This window comes from Leptodactylus fuscus, chromosome 6, assembly GCF_031893055.1.
Source record: "Leptodactylus fuscus isolate aLepFus1 chromosome 6, aLepFus1.hap2, whole genome shotgun sequence".
NCBI lineage: Eukaryota > Metazoa > Chordata > Amphibia > Anura > Leptodactylidae > Leptodactylus > Leptodactylus fuscus.
Genome location: NC_134270.1, coordinates 132,676,330 through 132,698,520, shown reverse-complemented (window position 1 = coordinate 132,698,520; position 22,191 = coordinate 132,676,330). Strand labels below are relative to the sequence as shown.

The 22,191-nt window shown below is 44.7% G+C and overlaps 2 protein-coding genes across 2 annotated transcripts; one reads left to right on the top strand and one right to left on the bottom strand.

Annotated features, from left to right (window-relative positions):
- Nucleotides 1-2,334: 2,334 nt before the first annotated feature.
- On the top strand, nucleotides 2,335-6,610 carry ARMC7 (armadillo repeat containing 7). Its single transcript, XM_075278738.1, has 3 exons — nucleotides 2,335-2,450; nucleotides 4,331-4,474; nucleotides 5,224-6,610. The coding sequence occupies exons 1-3, from the start codon at nucleotides 2,366-2,368 to the stop codon at nucleotides 5,559-5,561; spliced, it is 567 nt and encodes a 188-aa protein (XP_075134839.1). The 5' UTR covers nucleotides 2,335-2,365; the 3' UTR covers nucleotides 5,562-6,610.
- A 4,733-nt stretch (nucleotides 6,611-11,343) lies between these two features.
- Nucleotides 11,344-18,610, bottom strand: JPT1 (Jupiter microtubule associated homolog 1). The gene is made up of 5 exons (XM_075278737.1): nucleotides 18,495-18,610; nucleotides 16,385-16,536; nucleotides 15,214-15,296; nucleotides 12,087-12,105; nucleotides 11,344-11,670 (listed from the first exon to the last, which is right to left on the bottom strand). The coding sequence occupies exons 1-5, from the start codon at nucleotides 18,548-18,550 to the stop codon at nucleotides 11,558-11,560; spliced, it is 423 nt and encodes a 140-aa protein (XP_075134838.1). The 5' UTR covers nucleotides 18,551-18,610; the 3' UTR covers nucleotides 11,344-11,557.
- Between the last annotated feature and the right edge of the window lie 3,581 nt (nucleotides 18,611-22,191).

The following is a 22,191-nucleotide window of genomic DNA, read 5'->3' as shown; positions in this document are numbered from 1 at the left end:
TGGCCCATACACAGACACGTGTATTATCTTGGGCCCTTGCAACGCGCTATGAGCCCGGGCAAAATGCATGACAGGTCCTGTCCCTCTTAGAAGGATATGAATGGGCCTGTGACGGCACAGGTAGCACACAGATATCAACCATGTGCCATCATTGCCGTTCAACCACAGACTCGGCACATCCACAGTCACGTGCATGTAACCTCACACTGATCTCTCCATCACCTGCATAGTTCCCTTAGCAATTTTAATGGGTCAAAATTGATAACACATTCCCTTTAAGACTGTAACAAGAAACCACAGAGACACCAACAGGGGAGGATTCCAATGCAAACTTAGGCAAAGGACTGTCCTTGGCAGTATAGACATTGACCCATGAGTTACAAGGCTCAGACATACTATAATCGCATGGCCATAAATAGCTGTGCGCTGTCAGACAAAGCAATCTCATCCTTACCAATATTTTAGTTGGTAAAATGTGTGGCATTTATGTCCTGCCCCAAAACCAAGTGGGACTGCTCACTTTTGGGCAGATTTTTCATACACCTCAACCCTTCAAGCATTTCCTACAATTACTTCTAAAAATGTGGGACAATCCAGTTGACAGTTGACAAATATGCAATGTTCCAACAGTGCATATAACATAGAGTTATATACATGCATCACTGGATATGCTATAATACAGCACTGACCCAAGGTAAATGTTCTGAGAATAAGCAGTTTGTTCAAATATTAGGCTATATTCACATGACTGTGGAGATAATGGACAGAATGGTCCCATCTCATAGATGTCACTTTATTGAGGGATCCGTAAAAATGGATGGACAGGACATGTTCTAATTTTTGGAAGGAAAAAAATGGACCATCAAAATAACAGTCATGTGAATTGCCACATTGAAATCAGGGGGGCAGATTTTAGGTGCCTTGCACCAGTTTTATGACATACAAGGCATAAAAAAGTTTCCTTTTTTTTGTGCAAAACAGATTTTGGTGCAAAAACGTGTGACTTTTCCTGTTTTACGTTTACCTCGAAACTTTTATGGAAAGGGACATGCCAAGGGGTGTACTGTGGTGTTTCACCAGCCCTGCCTGATTTATGATCAGTAAATTAGCCTAAATGATCCCTGAAGTCTACACCAGCTACAAGCCCTACACCAATGCAGGAAATATGAAAACTAGCTTTGAAAAACTGGTCCTCATAAATGTGATACTATGCCTAGTCCTGTTCGTGTGAATAAGGCCTTGGGCAGAGTTCTCCAACCAATGCGCTGCCTCCCAGCGATATCCTATCCCATAATTTAATCACTATATGACAGTATGTCGCTGGAAGGCAGAGACTCCTAGCATCATACATACAGTAACAAGTGCTAGGAGTCCCTCTAAAGGCATAGTGTAAAGGCCTGGAAATCTGGCCAACACATGGACCGAGTCTCAAGTCCAAGACCTAGTAGTGTGAAAATAACCGAAAGTTGATGAGACCACATCCTATGTCACCTTGCCCCCCTGATTCCCTACACCTTGCTAATGGTAGTTCCAAGCAGGACAATTTTCCCATGAGTACGACCCCCTCTCCGTCTGGGCAGTGTGAAAATTGTCTTGCTTGGAACTGGTCTGTGAGGCAACAAAGGTTTGAGACCGCTCCCTTAGGGTGGGTGCATTCACACATAACAGGTTTGCTTTACAAAATTTCCACAGGAATCCAATGGAATATGCAGGGAAATCCACAGCTTTGAAAAGATATATGCAGATTCCCATGATTGGCTACTGTGATCATGTGTCTATACGACATGTCATCACCTGAGGTCAGAACCCATCGGGGACTGGACCATAGTAACCAAGGGAGCAGCAGAAGATTGGAAACGTGACCAGGGTATTTTTATACATTATTTTACCAACGCCTGTAAATCTTGCTACATATTTGGAGCCAGATCGATAAAATGTATGCAGATCTCTTCACTTTACTGCCACTTTAGTATACTGTGGGATTTGGTCTGTTAAAGTGGACCAGATAGAAAGATTGAACACAATAATTGTGTTGCCAGTGTTTATAAATTAGTCGGCCACTAGATGGCGGTATACTACAAGTATCTATAGAGCAATGTGGTTCTACGTCGCCATCTAGTGGCCATAGTAATCACCTACACCCATTCAGATTATAGTTCACTCAGCCTCGGTGAGCACACCGGTAACAATAACTAGGGTCAGTTCGGCATATTGTACAATAACGTTACCTAACGGGGACATTTTAAAAACCCATACATTACTATAGTAATTATCCCCTCAAAAGAGCCACTTCCGCTCCTGGCGTGTCGTCACTTCCGCTCAGCGGATACTGTTAGTGCTGGTAATCGGGCTACAGCTGGAGAGGATGAGCGGCGGGCAGTGCGCAGGCGCAGACCGATTTCAGCACTTACAGGCTCTGGTCACCGAGTTCCAGGACACGGATAGTACAGGTAAGTTGTCGTAGTCTTACTGTATATAAAGACTTGCCTTCCATTTCTCAGTGGCCAGTCTTCACCACTGCAGCTGCTGTAAAACTACAACAACCAGCATGCTCCACTCACTTCTGTGGGATATCTATGAGCAGCCTGGCACATATGCATGCTGGGAAATGTAGTGTTTACAGCAGCTGGAGTACTGAAGGTTGTTCACCCTGATCTATGAAAATAATGCATTGTTCTGTAAGGCTCTGTTCACATCATGTCAAGTTATGAATTATAAACAGGGTAGATGGTAAGGGCCAGTTCACATGGGCACAGAGGGGGCGGATTATGGTGCGGAATCCACGTCATAATCCGCCCCCTCACAATGGTGGTCTATGGAGACCGCTAGCGTTCATTTACGGCGTTCGATTCCGCCTCAGGAAGTCAATAGAAGTGAATGGGAGGCGGGAACCGCATCGCGGTTTTTTACGGTCCATTCACTATCCAGGAAGGAAAAAACGCCTGGCATTTTCTGAAGCGTTTTTTTACGAAAAACCGCACTAAAAACGCATCAAGGTCCAAAAACTGCTTTCTAATTAGGAAGCGTTTTTTTTTTTCCGGACCAAATTACGCCACACGGTATTCACGTGTGAACTAAGCCTTAAACGGATTCTACCATTATACTACTTTTTTTTCTAATTGCCACGTCGGAATAGCCTTAAGAAAGGCTATTCGTTTCCTACCTTTAGACATGGTCTCCGTCGCGCCGTCCTGTAGAAATACCGGTTTTAACCAGTATTCAAATGAGCTCTCCGCAGCAATGAGGGCGGGCCCCAGCGCTGAAAGGCCGATGAGCGCGTCCCCATTGTTGCCCAGAGCTCTTTCCTGCGCCGCCTCCTTCTTCTGCAGCAACTCCGCCTCTTCTGGCTTCTCTTGCTCTTGTAGTTCTATACAGGAGCATAGAGAGGCCACCCCAAAATGGCCACCAGCCGGCTCCTGTATTGAACTGCAAGAGCGGCTACCCAAAAGCGGCCGGCGGCCATTTTTGGGTAGCCGCTCTTGCAGTTCAATACAGGAGCCGGCCGGCGGCCATTTTTGGGTAGCCGCTCTTGCAGTTCAATACAGGAGCCGGCTGGTGGCCATTTTGGGGTGGCCTCTCTATGCTCCTGTATAGAACTACAAGAGCAAGAGAAGCCAGAAGAGGCGGATTTGCTGCAGAAGAAGGAGACGGCGCAGGAAAGAGCTCTGGGCAACAATGGGGACGCGCTCATCAGTGTTTCAGCTACTGCAGAGAGCTCATTTGCATACCGGTTAAAACCGGTATTTCTACGGAATGGCGCGGCGGAGACCACGTCTAAAGGTAGGAGACGAATAGCCTTTCTTAAGGCTATTCCGACGTGTTCATTAGAAAAAAAATTAGTTTAATGGTAGAATCCCTTTAATGTCTGGTGATTGGAGGTCCGACTACCCCGACCAATCACAAGGACAGTAGTCCCATATAACCTATAGGAATAAAGCCACAGGGCGAGCATTCGGTTAAAATGCCTCTGCTATTTTGCTCAGCTGGCACTGTCAAGCAGTATCGCACAAGAACACGTCATGTCCCAATTCCTGACCTTAAAAATCGGAACTACGACACACTCTGCCCATTGTAATGGCTTGTAAGGTGACTACTCCAGTCAGAGGTAACATCATTATGGATGGAACAGGAGAACAAGGCATATAGGATTGCCGGTGAAACCGTTGCTGTGCTTGGCTACCTTCGTCAGTTCCATAGACGGGGTGTGGTGTAAGGCCGCTACAGGGGACCTCCATTCTCTTGGTCAGTGGTGGTCACAGAGGTAGGAGTCAGCCACTTATCCTGTGGATATCTGCTTGACCTGCTCTTACTAACACTTTTTCTTTTTTAGATGCCAAAGAACAGGTCTTGGCAAACTTGGCCAACTTCTCCTATGACCCAAAGAACTTTGCATTTCTTCGCCAACTGCAGGTTCCAGATTTGTTCTTGGATATGTTGACTGAAGATAATGAAACCTTGGTGGAGTTTGGAATAGGTACGTATAGGAGTAATACATTACATAGTGTAGCTGATGATGAAGGCCAGGAAAAATACACTTCGGGTGATCAACATTGTACAGATGGAACTACCATAGTGAGTTAAATTTTCTTGAAAGCCTCGAAATCTGTCCAAAATCAGGTAGTTGCAGGAATTGATACTGGTCTCCCTCTGCTTTCAACCTTTGCATTGGAGAGATACATTGACTTGTGCTCATCTCACATCTGCACTGGATGTCTGTTCTTCTGCTCCATTCACGGACCAGAACACACAAACAAACTGCAAAAATAGTGCACACAAGCAGACCCTTTGGGACTCCATTGACTATAATGGAGTCCATTGGATGTCTGTTCTTTTTAACTGAAATTGCTGGAAAAACAAAGCCTGGGTTTGCAGTTTTTTCATCTGGCAAAGGATCCGCACCAGTCGGATATCCATTGCAGATGTGTACCTAGCCATAGTAGTTTGTCTCATCCAAAGAATGTAGCAACTCCACCATTGTTTGTGGTTTGATAGGGATTCTTTAGCTGATCCGCTGCTTAGATACATGGTCCTGTTTTATGGCAGTTCAGAAGCATAAAGATTATTGGTTTTGTATTATAGAGCAGCATGTTTGGACAATGTTACAGCAGTCATCTGAAGAACCCTAAGCATCCAAGTCAGTTGGGATGATTCTTCAGTAATTGGTCAGTATCCCAGGATGTCTGATCACATTGTCTTATTAACTCTTTTTCTTCCTTTTCCAAGGAGGCCTTTGTAACTTATGCTTGGATAAAGTCACCAAGAGTCACATATTGGCTTCAGGGGGTTTGAGTCTTGTGATCAACTGCCTGTCCAGCCAACGTGAAGAGACTGTTCTCTCCGCCATAACAACCCTCATGTACCTGAGTACAGCGGCTTCCCGTGCAGATATTACCACACAGCCTGTGGTGGAGTGTATGCTCAGATTCTCACTCTCCACCAACCGTAGACTTAGCAATCTAGCCAATGTTTTTCTGGAGGACTATTGCTCTGAAGAACAAGTACAGGAGGCCCGGACTGTAAACCAACACACTGCACTAGGAATACCTCTTCCCAAAGACTGAGCTTAGTAAGAAATACCAATATGGATATGGAACATGACTTTCATAAGATCATGCACGCCAAATTCATTCACAGCCTTTTATAACCCTTGTTTACACATCTACGACAAATCTCATCATCTATGTACATCATTCTGTAATATCATGAGAAATGGAGCGTTTTTTGGTTGATAGGAGCCGATAATGTAGCATCTCAATGGGACTGCTAAAGAGGAGCTGAGTACAGTGCTAGCCTGTCTTTGGCAGTCCCATAGTGATGAATGAAGCAGCAGCATGCACATTCAGTTACTGCTCTATTTATACTGAAGGTACGGGACCTTCACCTATCCTATGGATACATGAAAAGTTTAAATCTTGGCATAGCCTTTCCCTGCTGACATAGAGGGATACACACTGAATGGGTAAAGTGGTAGATTTTAATATTTTGAGCAGAGCTGCAGCACAAGTACATGTGGTTATTGTCTGAGTCTTAAATGTCACTAACTTTTCCGACAACTTAGTCTCATTTGATAGAGTGTGCACTGTAATTCTGGACCAACTTTTTCTGCCTAAAAAAAAACCTCTCTGAAGTTCCTTCCAGCTAATTTTCAGTTTATTCCCGGGTGTTAGCTAAGGTTTGTCTATATACATTAGATAAGCAAGGTGGCATCACAGTGAGTGTCTTCTCGCACTGAAGGAGTTGATTCTTCTCACAGCCTGCAAGCTTTTATTCTTATAGAAAGGATATTACACACTGACAGCAGGCAGCTTTCATGACTGTTCTCCTCCCCCTCCTTTGTTTTAGCTTCTTGCCTGCATTTATTTGCAGCTCAGTGTTCGTTGATGTTCTATATTATGGTCAATTGGGCTGTTCTCAACAATTTGATTGCTATTCTACAGTTACTCCTGTACCATCCCCTGACAAAGGCAAATAGCCGAAACGCGCATCAGGTGGTCAGCCCGTGGGTGTGTGGATATACTTTACTAAAATCACTATTTATGGGTATGCAACTGAATGTCTCCTGGTGGCAGTATGTTTCTATTACTGTTACTTTATAGCTCCAGTGTGAATTAGCAAGGTATTGTTATAGCTCTGGCCTTATGTAACTGATTCAGTAATTGTACTGTCATTTTGTCCTGGCCAGACAGCAACATTGATTTGGCTCAGCATTTGCTAAAAACATGATGTTTTTCAATAAAAATATCTTTTAGATTTTCTATATCATGGTGAGTGTTGCACCTTCTTTTTTTTTTCTCTTCCATTTTACAGTTACTCCTGGCAGAATTACAGGCTCTTGTATATCTGTGTTTCCGAGGCTGCGATTTGTACAGACTCACATTATGATGCTGTGACGCACAGCCTGATTGATTATATCACCATGGATAGCGATGACAATGTGAGTGTGTGAAATGGAGCTATATATAGAGATAAAATATATATATTGTGAGAGAGTGAAGGGTGTAGTCTGGGAAGACAAGCATATTCCAGCCAGGCACCTAATGGGTGTATGGTGAGACCCACACCAGGGAGGTCAGCTGACTAATCAGGCCCTAATAAGTCTGTGTGTGAAGACTAGCAGTGTGGCACCACACTGACAGAGCTGACCTGTCCAGACCGGACCTCCAAAGCAGGTACTGTGCCACCTGTTGCTGTTGCCAAGGTGGGAGACTGGCAGTCAGTCTCCTGTATCGTCAGGGAAAAGTTTCCTTACGTTTAAGTTAGTTTCTCAGCCGAGAACTGTTTTGTTTATTAGATATAGATATATATATATATATATATATCTCCTACTAATATTATAAATGTGAAAGTATGTGTTTGGATGTTTGTGTGTTTGGATGTTCGTGTGTTTGGCTGTTTGTTCCTCAATCACGCAAAAACCGCTCAACCGATTTGGCTCAAATTTTCATCAAACATAGTTCCTAGGCAGGATTGAAGGATAGGCTACTTTTCGTCACAATCGCAGACATACGTTTTTGCCAGGACCCCCACAAAACCACAACTCATACCACCAGCTCTGCGCTCACACACTTTTTAGCATAGCAAGCCACAAACTCCCTATTGCCCTCTTGGGCCTAGCTCCTAACCCAAGGCAGGGGAGGAGGCCGGGGTTGCGGGGAAGGGGGGGCTGAAATTGCGCACATACATACCTTTGGTCCCGGATTGAACGATAGGCTACATGGAATTTCTGTACACCACCGCAATTCACTCCTGTAACCGGTGCTTTTCACTTTTGAATTTGCTGCAGGACCTGGGACGCTGTAGGATCTGGGATGACCTCATCCCAGCCCCATCAGCAGCTCACCTGGATGGGTGCCGCTTCTCTATGTGGCAGAGCTATCGGCCGGCCAGTGTCCACAAGAACATGGCGGCTCTCAGAGGTCCAGAGCGTCCTGAACTAGCGCCCGTACTCTGGGGCAGCGAGAACTGCGTACGCTGCCCCGCCTTTGTGGGCTTACCACAGGACTGCAGTGCTCTGCTGCGGCCGGACAGGGGGTCGCCTGCGCCATGGTCTGGAACGCCAGTTCAGCTTGCTGTACTGTGGCCTCTGGACTCTGCATGTTCGTCGGGGATGTCTGCTCAGGGCTATCTACAGTGTCATTCGGCCGTGGGAGAAGGGTTGTGACGACAGGTGAGTTAGGGCACTTTGAGAAGGGAGAGGGGTGTTGGGAGTGAGGAGGTTGCCTGTCCAGTGGGGGACGCAAGAATGGGGGGGCCTGGGCAGGTAAACCCTGGGGCCCCTGGAAGGGGGACGGGGACAGGGCTGCCACAGCACCCACAGATGGGTCACGCAGAGGGTCAGGGTTCCACGGACGAAGTCGCAGGTACTGCTAGTGTGTGTGTGGGTGTGTATATATCTATATATATATGTGTGTGTGTGTGTGTGTGTATATATATATATATATATATATATATATATATCACACACACACTGCAACCGCCTATATGCAGCTGGTCTCAGGACAAGTATGCATGGACCAGTGCATATAATCTCTACTCACTGAGTAGGAACTGAAAACTTTTGTTCAAAAATGTTTTCTAGCTGTTATCAATCATAAAGTAACACACCAAACCAACTGGTTGCCCTGGCATGTATGGTGTAGCCAGAGATCAAAAACAGTACATGCTGCAGGCCAGGACCAAACCATGTGATGATACAGCATTGTGATAGTCATCTAGACAACTTTCAGTAAAAGGAGTGAGTGCAGTATTATGTCACAACAACAACTTATGAGTTCACAAAATTATAATACGTGTCATACTACCATTTTGTAACTGAGTGAATGGTTGCTACAAATTAAGTGGCACTGTATTTGTATGACTATACTCACTATCAATAGGTGTAAGGCAATGTCCTGCTGCACCATTTTCTCACTGAAGCCCCCTAGCCTTAAAATTGCTGGCCTCATTCATTTAGTCGAGATGAAGCTTCTAAGGACACCTTCTGAAACATGAAAACAGCAATTTGTGGTAATTCTGCATGATGTAATGTGGGATGGAGCTGCTACATGCACAGACATCCAGTTTATTAGATAAACCATTGTTTATACATTTAGGCCTTAGTCACAGTAGTGTTTTGTTTTTTTACACCATTAAAAGGGACTCATTGGAAAAAGTGCTTTTGAGCTAAATATACTGTATGTCTGAATAGCCTTCTATATTCTAATACTACCTTTACTTTGTCTGTTGTTCCCACAGTTTCTCTTTAAACCATTTCTCTATGCTAATTATTCCCAGAGAGCCCCCTGGGCATTCCCCAAGTCCTCTGAGTAACCCCCCCATGTCATACCTTTAATACCACCCCTCCACTGCTTGTGCTCTATCCGCCCTACTCTTGCCCAGACACTCCTCCTCAAATCTAAGTTCTCCAGAGAACTACACCAAAATCGTACCACATGTTCAAGCGGCCATTTTGGTGTAGTTCTCTGGAAAACTGAGCTTTGAGGAGATGTATCCAGGGAGGAGGGGGCAGATTGAGCAGGAGGGGCGGTATTAAAGGTATGACGTGGGGGGGGTGCTGAGACCTTGGGGAATGCCCAGGGTGCTCCATGTTAAAGAAATAAAAGCAATTTAAAAAGAAATAGCAGGGACAAGAGATAAGGTAAAGGTAGTAGAATAGCCTTCTTAAAGGCTATTCAGACATGTTTTTGTTTAGCTTGAAAGCACTTTTTCCAATGATCCGAGTCCCTTTAAAGGGATCCTATCATTAAAATGACTTTTGACACAGAATAGCAGACTGTGCTCAGACACTTCCAGGTGCACAAAGAAGGCTAATTAGCATATGAATAAAAACAGTCAAAAAACTACTGAGGCACTTTACATACAAAAGGTGTGGAATAGCCTTTCAAAAGGCTACGCAAGTATGTGCTTAGCTAAAAATGTCTTCCCAAAGATAGAGCACCTTTAAAAAAAGGTGCATTACAGAAACTGCATGTTGACAACCCAGTTCACATGTGGCCAGTGAATTCCTACCTCCTTGCAGCCACAGTATCTCATACTGTATATAATAGTGGAGCTGCAAGGATGCAGGAAGTCCCAGCACCATATCACTCCATCCTAAAACTGGCATGCCCTGTGAAACTGCTGGTGAACCGATGTGCTCTCCAAGACAGTCAGCTCCCTGAAGTATAAGATGATCTACACCCATAGAAAGCACAGATGGAAAGAAGCTGAATCAGAAGGAAGTCACATTGTAATTTTCCCCATCTCATGTGAAGTGCTTTATTCATATTACTTCTACATGTCCTCCATGTTTGAGGGAGGGGAAATCCATTTTCTATTTGTGTCATCATAGATGCTTGTATACACCAGCTAGAGGCTGCAGAGGTGAAATCTGCAAGTTAGTGTGAATGGGCATAGCTATTGTTACTTATGTACCCAGGGCAGGGGCTGTGCCAGGCTACTGCAGTTACACTCCCACTCAAGCGATGGGAAATTGCCAGCATAGGCCATAGCTTCCAGCTCCATACAGATGGCATTAGATCAGATTGGTGGAGACCATCCTTAAGATTGGTGTTTGATATCCAGTTCTGGATAACCCCCTTTAGGTTAATACTAGTGGACCTAAAAGATAAAGACCCTATCTGCTTAAAAAGTGGTTACATGTAAAACTCTGTGGACCCCATAGACCAGCAGTTTGAATTTTTTTCTTAATCAGCTGTGTAGTCATTGTGAGGATGTAGACCCCCTACCTGAAAGTCATACTAACCACAACCAATTACTTATGTTTCAATGAGATTATTCCTGACTTTTCAGGTGATTTTTCTCTGGTGGATATGACTTTCCTGAGACACAGGACCCTGCCCTCTGTTGACTATCCATACATCGGGTGTTTAGCTACCATACCATTGTATCACATCTCACCTTATTGTCTCTTTCTGTGACTTCAAGGAGAGCCTGTGCAAGGTGTATATGCCCGAGGTGCCAACTTTGGCATGGTGGCAGGTGTTGCTGACCCCTGTCAGACTATAATAGGGTTTGACAGTTTTATACTGAAACCCATGGAAAGAAGAGTCCTTGAAAGAATTTCTCCACCGATTTTAAGCAGAACCTCATACAGCTAGACTGGACTTTTTTTGCAAGTTTCCAAAAGTTAAGCACGGTTCACATCTGAGTTCAGTATTCCATTTGGGAAGTCCACTTGGACTTCTATGCGATTCATGCATGGAAACAGACCCCATTATAGTCTATGGGGTCCGTGTGGTTTCTTAGCTAACTGCTTTTTAATGCACTTGGCATTCTGTTAGGAGAGATCCCCAAGCAGATATGAACCAGGTCTTAATTGCTTTAAGAAAGATGAGACCAGAATAAAGATGAAGACACTTAAATATTCTTTATTATGTGAAACATTCATAAACACACACTACTAGAAAACCACATTCATGCCTCTTCCAGTAGTTCCAGGGAGATGGGAGATACACAACCATTTGTACAAAAGTCAGGACAAAAGTGCTTAAACCAAGGAGAGAGATGTACAGTCATACATGGAAAAAAAAAAAAAAAGTCAGAGTGGTTGAAGAGTTTAGCCCAGGACCAGACTGGACTTTCCTCCAGGAGGGTTTCTTCTGCTGGGTACAGCTACAGGTGGAGCAGGTTGTGCAGGTTCTCCAGAAGCCTCTTTTGCTGGCTCCATTTCTACAGAGAAATCAGGACAAATTTTAGTCATAGGGGCTATTGAAGTGGCTTCTACAATGAAGTTATTTATTGTCTTCCCATAGAACTGCTGACACCCACACTGATCCTGACAACAAGGGGTGTTTGTGGTCACCCACTGACAGTGTAGAAGTGGATGCAGATTAATGGGAGTACTGGAGATGGCAGATTCTCTGAGATGAACAGACCAGGAGCATGTCTGCCCACTGCTACATTCCCAGTGTAGGGGTCTCAGCAATTGGACCCCCACCAAACAGCAACTTAACCCCTATCCTTTGGCTAGATGTTATTTTTGAAGCATAACCACCCTCCTCCCTATCAATTTTAGCAGAGCATGTTAGACAGCAGCCAGAAACAAGATAATATGGAAGATGGGCACATAATGGTGTAATACTCACCAGGTACTTCTGCTTCAACCTAGAATGAAAAAAAAAAAAAAAAAAAAAAAAAAAAACACTTTAAGTTTTGCCAAGTATAATCCTCCCAGATCCTATAATTATACCCCAACCTCTCCAAATCATTATCTTCATGTAGTAACCACTAAGATAATCTGCCTTGACAGAAGCTGCTGGGTGCACTGGCCTCAGACTCCAAAAGCATAGTTCTCTAGAAAGCCCACAGTCCAAGAACCCCCTGCCCCCACAAAATATTGTATTGCAGTCAGTGAGCTAGGGCATCTACTTAAAATAGGGCTCATGGTGGCAGATGCTGCAGCCACAGGTGTGCAAGCTACATCAAGCATCTATCTCTAGTTAGACAGTATGATCATAGGGCTAGCATGCCAAGACTGGCTAGAGTAGGATAGCCAGAAGTATAGAGAGGACACCCCTGTGAATGAAAGGAATAGTGAGCGTTTGCCTCATTCGAGTAAGTAATTAAAATATGCCCTGCTATTAAGTATTGTCCTATCAGGGGTCCTCAGCCCATACATGTACCACTTTAGCAGATTCTATGCTTTACAAGCCTTAAAGGGGCAAATTGTGTAGAAATCTGTAAAACCCTGGAAGGTGCTGGGGCAAATTTGGGCTAAATAAAGCTAGTGATTCTCTCCCCTCAAACCTCCATTTGCATGGGGTTCCCTGATCCATTATGAGCTTGCACTGGCTGGGTGTGAAGGAGCACAGGTGACTGCTGTAGTCATAGGTACTGGAGACATAATGGCTAATGTCACACCAATCATGTAACTGCTGAGCGAGTCCAGTGACTGGCCACAGTAGTCAACTCAACCACTGCATTACTGGCCTAGCCAGTGTGGGCACAGAATGGAACCCAACTAGAGAATAAAGGGCTAGCATAGGCAAGTATCACTAGCTTTAATTTTAATTTTATCCCAAGTTGTGCCATCCCCTTCACTTTATTCACAGTACTTTCAGTTTAGGGATTTTTTGTAATGGAGTAAGACCCCCTTTAACCCCAGCTCAGCAACATTGCCAGATTTTAGCTTGTTGCAAATGGTGCACAAGTATAAGCCAAGCTGTACATGGCCTGCTGACTAGAGGCAGTCACTACCCCAACATATGCCAGTAGTATGGCATATCAGACCACAATATTTCTAGAAGCCTGTGGCACTGCTTAGGGAAATATGCAGAGACTTAAGACATTGTTCATACATCTAAATGTTGTTGTGCTGGAGCAATAAACCCCTCTCATGGTGCTCTCCACTAGCAAAGAGAACCAGCAATGCAATTTACACAGAGAAGAAGGGCACTCACTACAAGTGTGGTATTCAAAAAGTCCTTATTCCATGCATCCAGAAAAAAAAAAAAAAAACCTGCAAAAATGGATAGAGGATGGGACCCAGCACTACAGACAACTGTTTTGCACCTTGTGCTTGTGGCCCTCCTTGTACAGTTATGTGAGCTACTTTTTCACCTGCCCTGTACTTCCTGTATCCAATCAAGTGATCAATGCTCACAAGATGCCAATCCAGTTTTGCAAACAGTGCTCCTCCCATGGCACCAATGCCCACCACACATTCATGGTAGCATCAACACCACCATACATGGACAAGTGACATGTGCAATGCTCTGAGCTGTGGTCAAGTGCTGCCCTAGCCCTCCACACATTGTGAATATAGGCAGTGCAATGGTGCCTGGCCATGCCCCCAGAACAGCATGCACTCCACAGGCAACTTAATCTGTACATCTGCAGGCATCTCCATCCCCTGGAGCAGTGTGCATGCGTCCCATGTAGGACAGTGTTCTGACGGTGTGCTGGCAGCATGTTTGCAGTGATGCCCTGTACTGGATTGGATACAGGCAAGTAGGGAATGCATGCGGAGAGTGCCCATCATTTCTGATTTTGTGTAAATATCACACTACAACCTTATCCCAATCTGAAGATTCCCCACTGAAATAAGAGGAACAGACATGACAACATTGGAGTCCTAGTCCATAGATGTGCTACACAGTACTGAAGATGCATGTATTCTTAGAAACTTGTTAATAATTACAGTATATATCCCTTTAACCTACCAAGATATGGTAAGTGCAATGAAGTACGACAAAAGTCTAACCCAAACAGGAAGTGACAAGGGAAGGAAGAATGCAGCATCCACATCAGCAGGAGGATGAGATCACACACCATGAGTCTCTAGATACTTCCTGGTGCAGTCAGTGACATAGCAGGTCATGTCTCATTAAACATAGGTCAGTGATTCACAGTAACGCAGCAGCATCAGATCCTTTCTTCACCCATTTTACTGGACACTGATTTGTAAGGGCAGGTTATGTAGATGCAACATAAGTACACTGAAGCCCCCAATATATCATGAATACTGTCCAGCTGCTTAAACCACTGCAGTGCAGTTTTGTGGCAACTATAGCATGTCCAACCTTTCAGTTTATCACAACTGAGGGGCTTCAGTTATATTCTGGACAATTTACCACAAAGGGCATTGAAGCCTCAAATAAGCCACAAACCACCTAGAGAGCTACTGTAGCTATAGGGCCCCATGACTTTTTTTTTAGAGCAGTCCTCCTTTGCCTCACCTTCAGGGGGCCCCTGAGCACCTCACATTGACGATTCTGTTCAGAGTCTAGGAGTGATATGCAGTGAACAGGGACTCCTAAAGACTGAAGTGGAAGCCTTGGGCAAGAGCAGGCATTGGTAACTACATTGCCAGATGGTCATTTTTTTTTTACCCAAGTCAGTTTTGTACCCAAGAGATGTCTTTTCATGGATCCCTCATACATTGCAGTGTAGGGATTTGTGCAGTGGACAAAAATAGAGCATGGCCTATATTTTAATGATCTGTTACTACAGTCAAAATATTGGTCATGTGGGTAGGGCATGATGTCACCTTTACACATTACTGCAAACAATTCACTTTCTACTTTTCTGTAACCCACTGGGCTTTTTGGGCCCATCCTGTAGTCTGCTGCACTGAGAACTTCACTAGTCTCAAGTCTGGTAGTACAGCCAAAGTGAAACCTGATCACAGAAGGATAATCTAGCATTACCATATGGGAACAAATCTATTAGCTTAATACATGACAGCTACGTTTAATAATCCTTCATACTAACCATGTGTTCTGCTGCATCGCTGTATTCAGCCTCTGTACACGTTCTGTGAGGGTCCTCTCCACAAGCTGCATTTTCTGATGCTTCTGGGGGCAGAAGATATCTTTAGCATACAGTGAGAAATATTGAGCAGATCATAAGTGGCAAAACAAGAAGTCACCCAAAAGGTGGATTTGTGACCCAAACAGTTAACATCAGTTTGGTGGGGGTGCAGCATATCAGACCCTTACTAGGCAGCTGTCTGCAGCAGCCATCAGTACCATAACCATAAGTGGTTGGAGCAATTGGCATTTGCCAAGTTGCCTGCTGCAACAGCTGACTGGTGGAAATGCCAGGTGAGGTCTGACACTGGTCCTGTACCATCCCAAGAATATGCCTGAGGCAGAAGACAGGACAAGGTTAAGGGGTATTCCAGGTCTATTTTGTATCTGAGGGTAGGTCAACGGGATCAGTGAAGGTCTGACACCCAGGAGCCCCACTGATCAGCTAGCCTCATCCCATTCACTTATATGGTACAAGGCTGTAATCACATTACATGCATGTTTCATAACAGTTGTGCAAACAGCTGATCAGCAGGGGACCTGGGTCCAAGACCCCCACTGAGTCACAAATTCCAGATATTTCTGTTGAATGTCAGGTGCCCCCTCCAGCTGCTTGCAGCAAGTCATGTAATAGCATAGCTTGAGATTGCCAGAAGAGGAGCAGATTTCCATTCTGGTTCAGTGGCAACCACTTTCAAGGCTCCCTAATGCTAGTTTCACACCCAGAGGTGAACCACTAAGACAGCTGTTACATGGAGCCCAGACCATTTAATAATGAGGCAAGTCCAGCAGTCTTTTTGAACTGACCCCATGGAGGAAAGTCCTCTGCAGAATTTTCTCTTCTGCTGATTTCAAGTAGACAGTTTCCAACAGATTCTGGGGAAGATGTGAACATAGCCCACGTTCCATATCCTCAGATCTGTGGTTGCAATTCATGTTAAAACCAGGACAAGGAGGAATTTTCTGTGTTCCACAATGCCAACTATGCAACCTTGGCTGGTATACAGTTACACCAATTATACAGATATGGGCTGCATAAATTCCAGGAGCAAGCCAGTCACCTAAATCTGCTACTGCAGCCAAACATCAGAACATGGGGCTTTATATAAGGCAAGGGCATAGGAATGCTTTACCTGGCTCCAAAGCACAGGATGTAGGTGCTGGCTCATCGTCTGGTATGCCAAATATGTTGGAAGCCATCTTGTGTCGTCTAACAGGTTGTTGCTGCTTTGACCCATCAACTCCAAAAGAGAAACTGGAACCACCGCCAGGGGGTCTCAGAACCCTAGAAATAAAGATTTACTTTGTTTAGCCAGAAGGACTGATACTGCAAATAAGAGTAACCTATAAGGATATGTCATGTTGTAGTTTGCAAGAGAAATACCCTCCCCCTTCTCTAAGGAGGCACAGCACATACTAGTTTTGGTGCAGGCACCAGATTAATCTCAATCTGTGTTCAGCAAACTCTTCACATGTACAGAAACCTGCATGTTACTTGTTCTAAAGGATTCTAGCACATGCTTGCAAACATGCAGAGGATGATCATAAAGACTATGGAAAATCTCATGGGTGGACATACACCAGGGTACAAGTCTAATGTGTGCAGAAGGCCAGTGTTCAGAAACAAAGAGCTGACTCAGATTTTAACAATCTGCATGCCTAGATTTAGTGCCCCTATTGAATGCACACCAGACTACTGCTGCTCCATTGCTATGGTTACTGCAGTCGTGTGCAAGCGACTGCTTGGCAGCATTATACATTACATGTACTAGGATGTGTGGAGACTCCCGGCAGCATTGCATTATACAGCAATATCGGAGCAGACACTCCCGAATGCAGAAAATCTGATGACAGAGCAGTATCACCGCCACCTCAGAAGACATAACTACCGAGTCTCCAGACAAGCCTATATAGTAGTAGGGAGGCAGCCATGCTGGCAAGACACGTGACACTTGTACATTTCCTTTGTTAAATCTTCTCTGGGAATACGGCAGCTGATGTGCCTCACCCTTCATAACTGGGACACAGATATGGACTACTCATTGCCGAGTAATTCCACAGGGAAGGAGGAGGAGGATACAAGACCCTGGATGACAGCAGCAGCACTACATTCCCAATGGGAACCCCACCCAGACAGAAAATGCAGTCCATGACGGGAAGTCATAGAAAGGGGAAAGCAACAATAGGAGTCAGATACTGCATATCCATCATATATACAGGATTTATCTTATAGCAGGCCGCTTGTTAACCCCCATATAGTATGTATAAAATAGCATCTTAGGGGGTAGGACTTAGAAGCTAAAAAAAACCCTGATCAGGAGAGAGATTTCAACTTATGTTGTTAAAAGGGACAGAATACATTTATGGTAAGCGATCACCATAATAGCCTAGAGGTGACAGATATCACTATAGCATCCAGCTACACATTGACTGCACACCAGCAGATCTATCCCACCATTTATGTGGTATACAATATATACCAGCCAGAAACCAAAAGCAGACCTTTGCCTATAGGCACATTGATGTAAATGGAGAACATTAAGGGTATACATGGCCTTCACTGCAATCGTATACATGGGAAAAAGTCAATACATACAAATTGTACAGCGCTGCAGAATATGTTGGCGCTATATAAATAAAATGTATTATGAATACATATTCCTGTTAGATTAGCACCAGTGATATTAGTCAGGAAAAATACATTATACAGTTTATTTATGTTTAGCCCATGCTCAGATATAGCATTTCAGTGACTAGCACAATATTTGCCAGTTTGTGGCAAAGCTACAGCATTGTTAGAAGCTACATCATGCACTTATTACAATACACAATATCATAGTAGCATAGGACAGAATTTCAGGGTGCTTGGCTCCATAGCACCCCCCCTGGTCAGCTGGCTGAAGTGAGCTACAAGCAGGTCATTAGTATAAGTGACCATCAGGGTTATAGATCTTCTGCCATGACATCACATCCCCAATTCAGGGCAGGGAGTAATAAAATGGAAGTCCCCTTTAACTACAAATCCAGACACTGCAACCACCATGTGATTACAACCCCGTAAACTACTGAGATTACTCAGGCTGTACAGGAAGCAGTCAGCACTAACAAGCAAACATTGCATGCTGGGACTTGTAGTGCACCTAGAAAAAGCCATACAAGGCAACGCACTAAACCGCACAATGGTGCATGAGAAACTCGGACACGTATTAACCCATTGCCAGGGCGTAGCTATGGATAAATTACCTAGAGCTTTTACGAGCCTCGGGGTCGAGCCCCTGGAATGTGGAGGTGGTTGTCATCTTGTCTACCGGCAGCTAGCACTGACAGTCGTAACGAAACGTTACCGCTTTTATATAGAGGGCTACGCCCCTGGCGATATCTTATTGGTCGCTTCGAACCGTTACTCTCCCTCTGATTGGCTGAAGGCTGTACTCAGCACAGGCTATTGGTGGTTACTGCTGTCACTCTAGTATCAGCGCCGAGTTGCGACGCATGTGACGTACTGGAAAGTCCCGCCCACTGACATAATTGGGCCAATCAGAGAAGAAGCCGGTGTCATCTCTGTTCTTTTATTGGCTCTTCGCTTTGTCAGTCATTTTTTCCAGTCTTTCTTTGTGAGCGAATTTCTGGCGTGCTCCAGTAATGTGAGGTCACGGGGAGGGAGAGGAATCCTGCAGGAGGAGAATCTGGGTGGGGTGTCTGGAGACGGATATCACTGCCTATGAGTAGTTCATTAGCAATGCGGTATATGCACAACACAGTGTGACGTATGGATATATATAGTATAATATCAGCCTGTAGAATAAACAGGAGGCCATGGCCGTGATCACAACGTGGTGAGGGTTTCCTGCACACGACATGATTCATTCTACATGTATTGCTATGCCTGCACCGTATACACAGTGCTTGTATTTATAAGCACAGCCACACGGGCAGGTTTTGTTCCGGTTTTTTAATGCAGTTTTTAAGCCAAACCAGGAGTAGATTTAAAAAAAAGAGAGATGACCAATATCTGTCCTGTATATTCTTATGATCCACAACTGATAGTGGCTTCAAAGAATGCCTGAAAAAACCTGATCAAAACCTTCATGTGTGAACAAACCCTAACTGTATCATACGTGGATGGAAGAAGTACATGCAGGATTTTAAGGGTGTATTTACACATTCGGCAGATTGTGAGGCTAAGACCTGAAATGGATTGGTAAATAGAGACTCGTGGCCTTTACAGGTGCCCGTCCTATATAATCCAGTCATGATTTTGGCTTCAAAAACTGCATCAGGGTTGGTTCAAACTAGCGTATGTATCCCGTCCGGGGAGAGTCCACATGGAGACCCTCCCCCGGACGGAATACAATTGCAAGTGCTGTGCTGTCAAAGCGCATGGACCCCATAGACTATAATGGGGTCCGTGTGCTTGCTGCGCACTGCCCGCACGAATGATAAACGTGTGAACCTAACATCAGGCCTCACTAGTCATTCTGATGTGATACCAAGTCCTCCCCAGTAAAGAAATACTACTACAGAATGCCACTGTGATATCTTATTAATATTATAAATGTAAAATGTTTGTGGGTTTGTGACTTCGGATGTTTGGCGGTCAATCACGCAAAAACCGCTCCACCGATTTGGCTGAAATTTTCCACAAACATAGTCACTACACTCGATTGCGCAATAGGCTACTTTTCGTCACAATAGCGCACATACATTTTTCCCAGGAACCCCACAAAATCCAAACTCACATCACTATCTCTGCAATCTCACACACTTTGGACCATAGCAAGCCACAAAATTCATATTACCCTCTACAGCAGAGGTCAGCAACCCCTGGCACACATGCCAAGAGTGGCACTCCTGCCATATTTCACTGGCATGCCAGCAGCACAGGACCTGCAAGAGTTAAATGAAGTCTCTGCTAGAGCTGAGGCATAAGGACACTCCCCTTTGAGAGGGGTGCAGGAAACCCAGGGGGTGGAGCTTAATCGCTCAAGTCTCTGCCTGCTATAGTGATAGCTCCTGCCGAAGCTGCTAGCAAACTGAAAGTAAGAAACACACAGCTCCCTTCCTTTATTTCCTATTCTCATTAATGTCAGCCATTTGGGGTTATTAGTTTAGTGTTAGTAACTCCATGTGCCTCACATTATTAGGAATAACCCCCATCATGTCCCTCATATTAACCCCTGTGTGCCCCATATAAAGGTTACTAATATGTGAGACATATGGAGGTACTAATAAAAGACCTCAGTAATGAAGATACTTAATTATTACCTCCAAGTCTCTCACATATCAGTAACTAGAGATGAGCGAGTACTGTTGGGATCAGCCGATCCGAACAGCACGCTCCATAGAAATGAATGGATGCACCTGTTACTTCCGCTTGGACGTAGCCGGTGTGCTTAACCCCCTGCGTGCCGGCTACGTCCATTCATTTCTATGCGAGCGTGCTGTTCGGATCGGCTGATCCCAACAATACTCACTCATCTCTATCAGTAACTCTTACACAGGGGTTAATGTGAGGGACATGATGGGGTTAATTGCTATTAATAAGAGGCGCATGGCGTTACTAAACTGTCATGCACAGGGACAGACTTTATGTTGCTTGCTCAAGAGTATCCTGTGCCCAAAACTTATATGTACTGGCGGAAAATAACAAATCATACAATGTCGTATATCCAAGTATATTAAAGAGGACCTTTCACCACTTTTGGGCACATGCAGTGTTATATACTGCCAGAAAGCCGACAGTGCACTGAATTCAGCGCACTGTCGGCTTTCCCGATCTGTGCCCGCTGTAAAGAGCTTACGGTGCCGGTACCGTAGTGCTCTATGGTCAGAAGGGCGTTTCTGACCATTAGCCAGAGACGTCCTTCTGCCTCGCGGCGCCAATCACGCTGTGCTGTGGAGCGGGGAGGAACGCCCCCTCCCTCTCCTGATAATGCTCGTCTATGGACAAGCTGTGTGAGCAGAGGGAGGGGGCGTTCCTCCCCGCTCCACAGTACAGCGCGATAGGCGCTGCTGGGCAGAAGGACGTCTCTGGCTAATGGTCAGAAACGCCCTTCTGACCATAGAGCACTACGGTACCGGCACCGTAAGCTCTTTACAGCGGGCTCAGATCGGGAAAGCCGACAGTGCGCTAAATTCAGTGCACTGTCGGCTTTCTGGCAGTATATACAGTGGGGCAAAAAAGTATTTAGTCAGTCACCAATAGTGCAAGTTCCACCACTTAAAAAGATGAGAGGCGTCTGTAATTTACATCATAGGTAGACCTCAACTATGAGAGACAAAATGAGAAAACAAATCCAGAAAATCACATTGTCTGATCTTGTAAGAATTTATTTGCAAATTATAGTGGAAAAGAAGTATTTGGTCAGTAACAAAATTTCATCTCAATACTTTGTTCTATATCCTTTGTTGGCAATGACAGTGGTCAAACGTTTTCTGTAAGTCTTCACAAGGTTGGCACACACTGTTGTTGGTATGTTGGCCCATTCCTCCATGCAGATCTCCTCTAGAGCAGTGATGTTTTGGGGCTGTCGCTTGGCAACACGGACTTTCAACTCCCTCCAAAGGTTTTCTATAGGGTTGAGATCTGGAGACTGGCTAGGCCACTCCAGGACCTTGAAATGCTTCTTACAAAGCCACTCCTTCGTTGCCCTGGTGGTGTGCTTTGGATCATTGTCATGTTGAAAGACCCAGCCACGCTTCATCTTCAATGCCCTTGCTGATGAAAGGAGGTTTGCACTCAAAATCTCACGATACATGGCCCCATTCATTCTTTCATGTACCTGGATCAGTCGTCCTGGCCCCTATGCAGAGAAACAGCCCCAAAGCATGATGTTTCCACCTCCATGCTTTACAGTAGGTATGGTGTTTGATGGATGCAACTCAGTATTCTTTTTCCTCCAAACACGAAAAGTTGTGTTTCTACCAAACAGTTCCAGTT

What these genes read in the sequence shown, in the direction of transcription:
- ARMC7 (XM_075278738.1), top strand. Translation starts at nt 2,366, where the DNA reads ATGAGCGGCGGGCAGTGCGCAGGCGCAGACCGATTTCAGCACTTACAG. An exon ending in CCAGGACACGGATAGTACAG is followed by an intron (nt 2,451 to 4,330) that starts GTAAGTTGTCGT and finishes TTTCTTTTTTAG; the next exon opens with ATGCCAAAGAACAGGTCTTG. An exon ending in CTTGGTGGAGTTTGGAATAG is followed by an intron (nt 4,475 to 5,223) that starts GTACGTATAGGA and finishes TCCTTTTCCAAG; the next exon opens with GAGGCCTTTGTAACTTATGC.
- JPT1 (XM_075278737.1), bottom strand. Translation starts at nt 18,550, where the DNA reads ATGACAACCACCTCCACATTCCAGGGGCTCGACCCCGAGGCTCGTAAA. An exon ending in GAGGCTCGTAAAAGCTCTAG is followed by an intron (nt 16,537 to 18,494) that starts GTAATTTATCCA and finishes CTTTATTTCTAG; the next exon opens with GGTTCTGAGACCCCCTGGCG. An exon ending in ATCCTGTGCTTTGGAGCCAG is followed by an intron (nt 15,297 to 16,384) that starts GTAAAGCATTCC and finishes TTCTGCCCCCAG; the next exon opens with AAGCATCAGAAAATGCAGCT.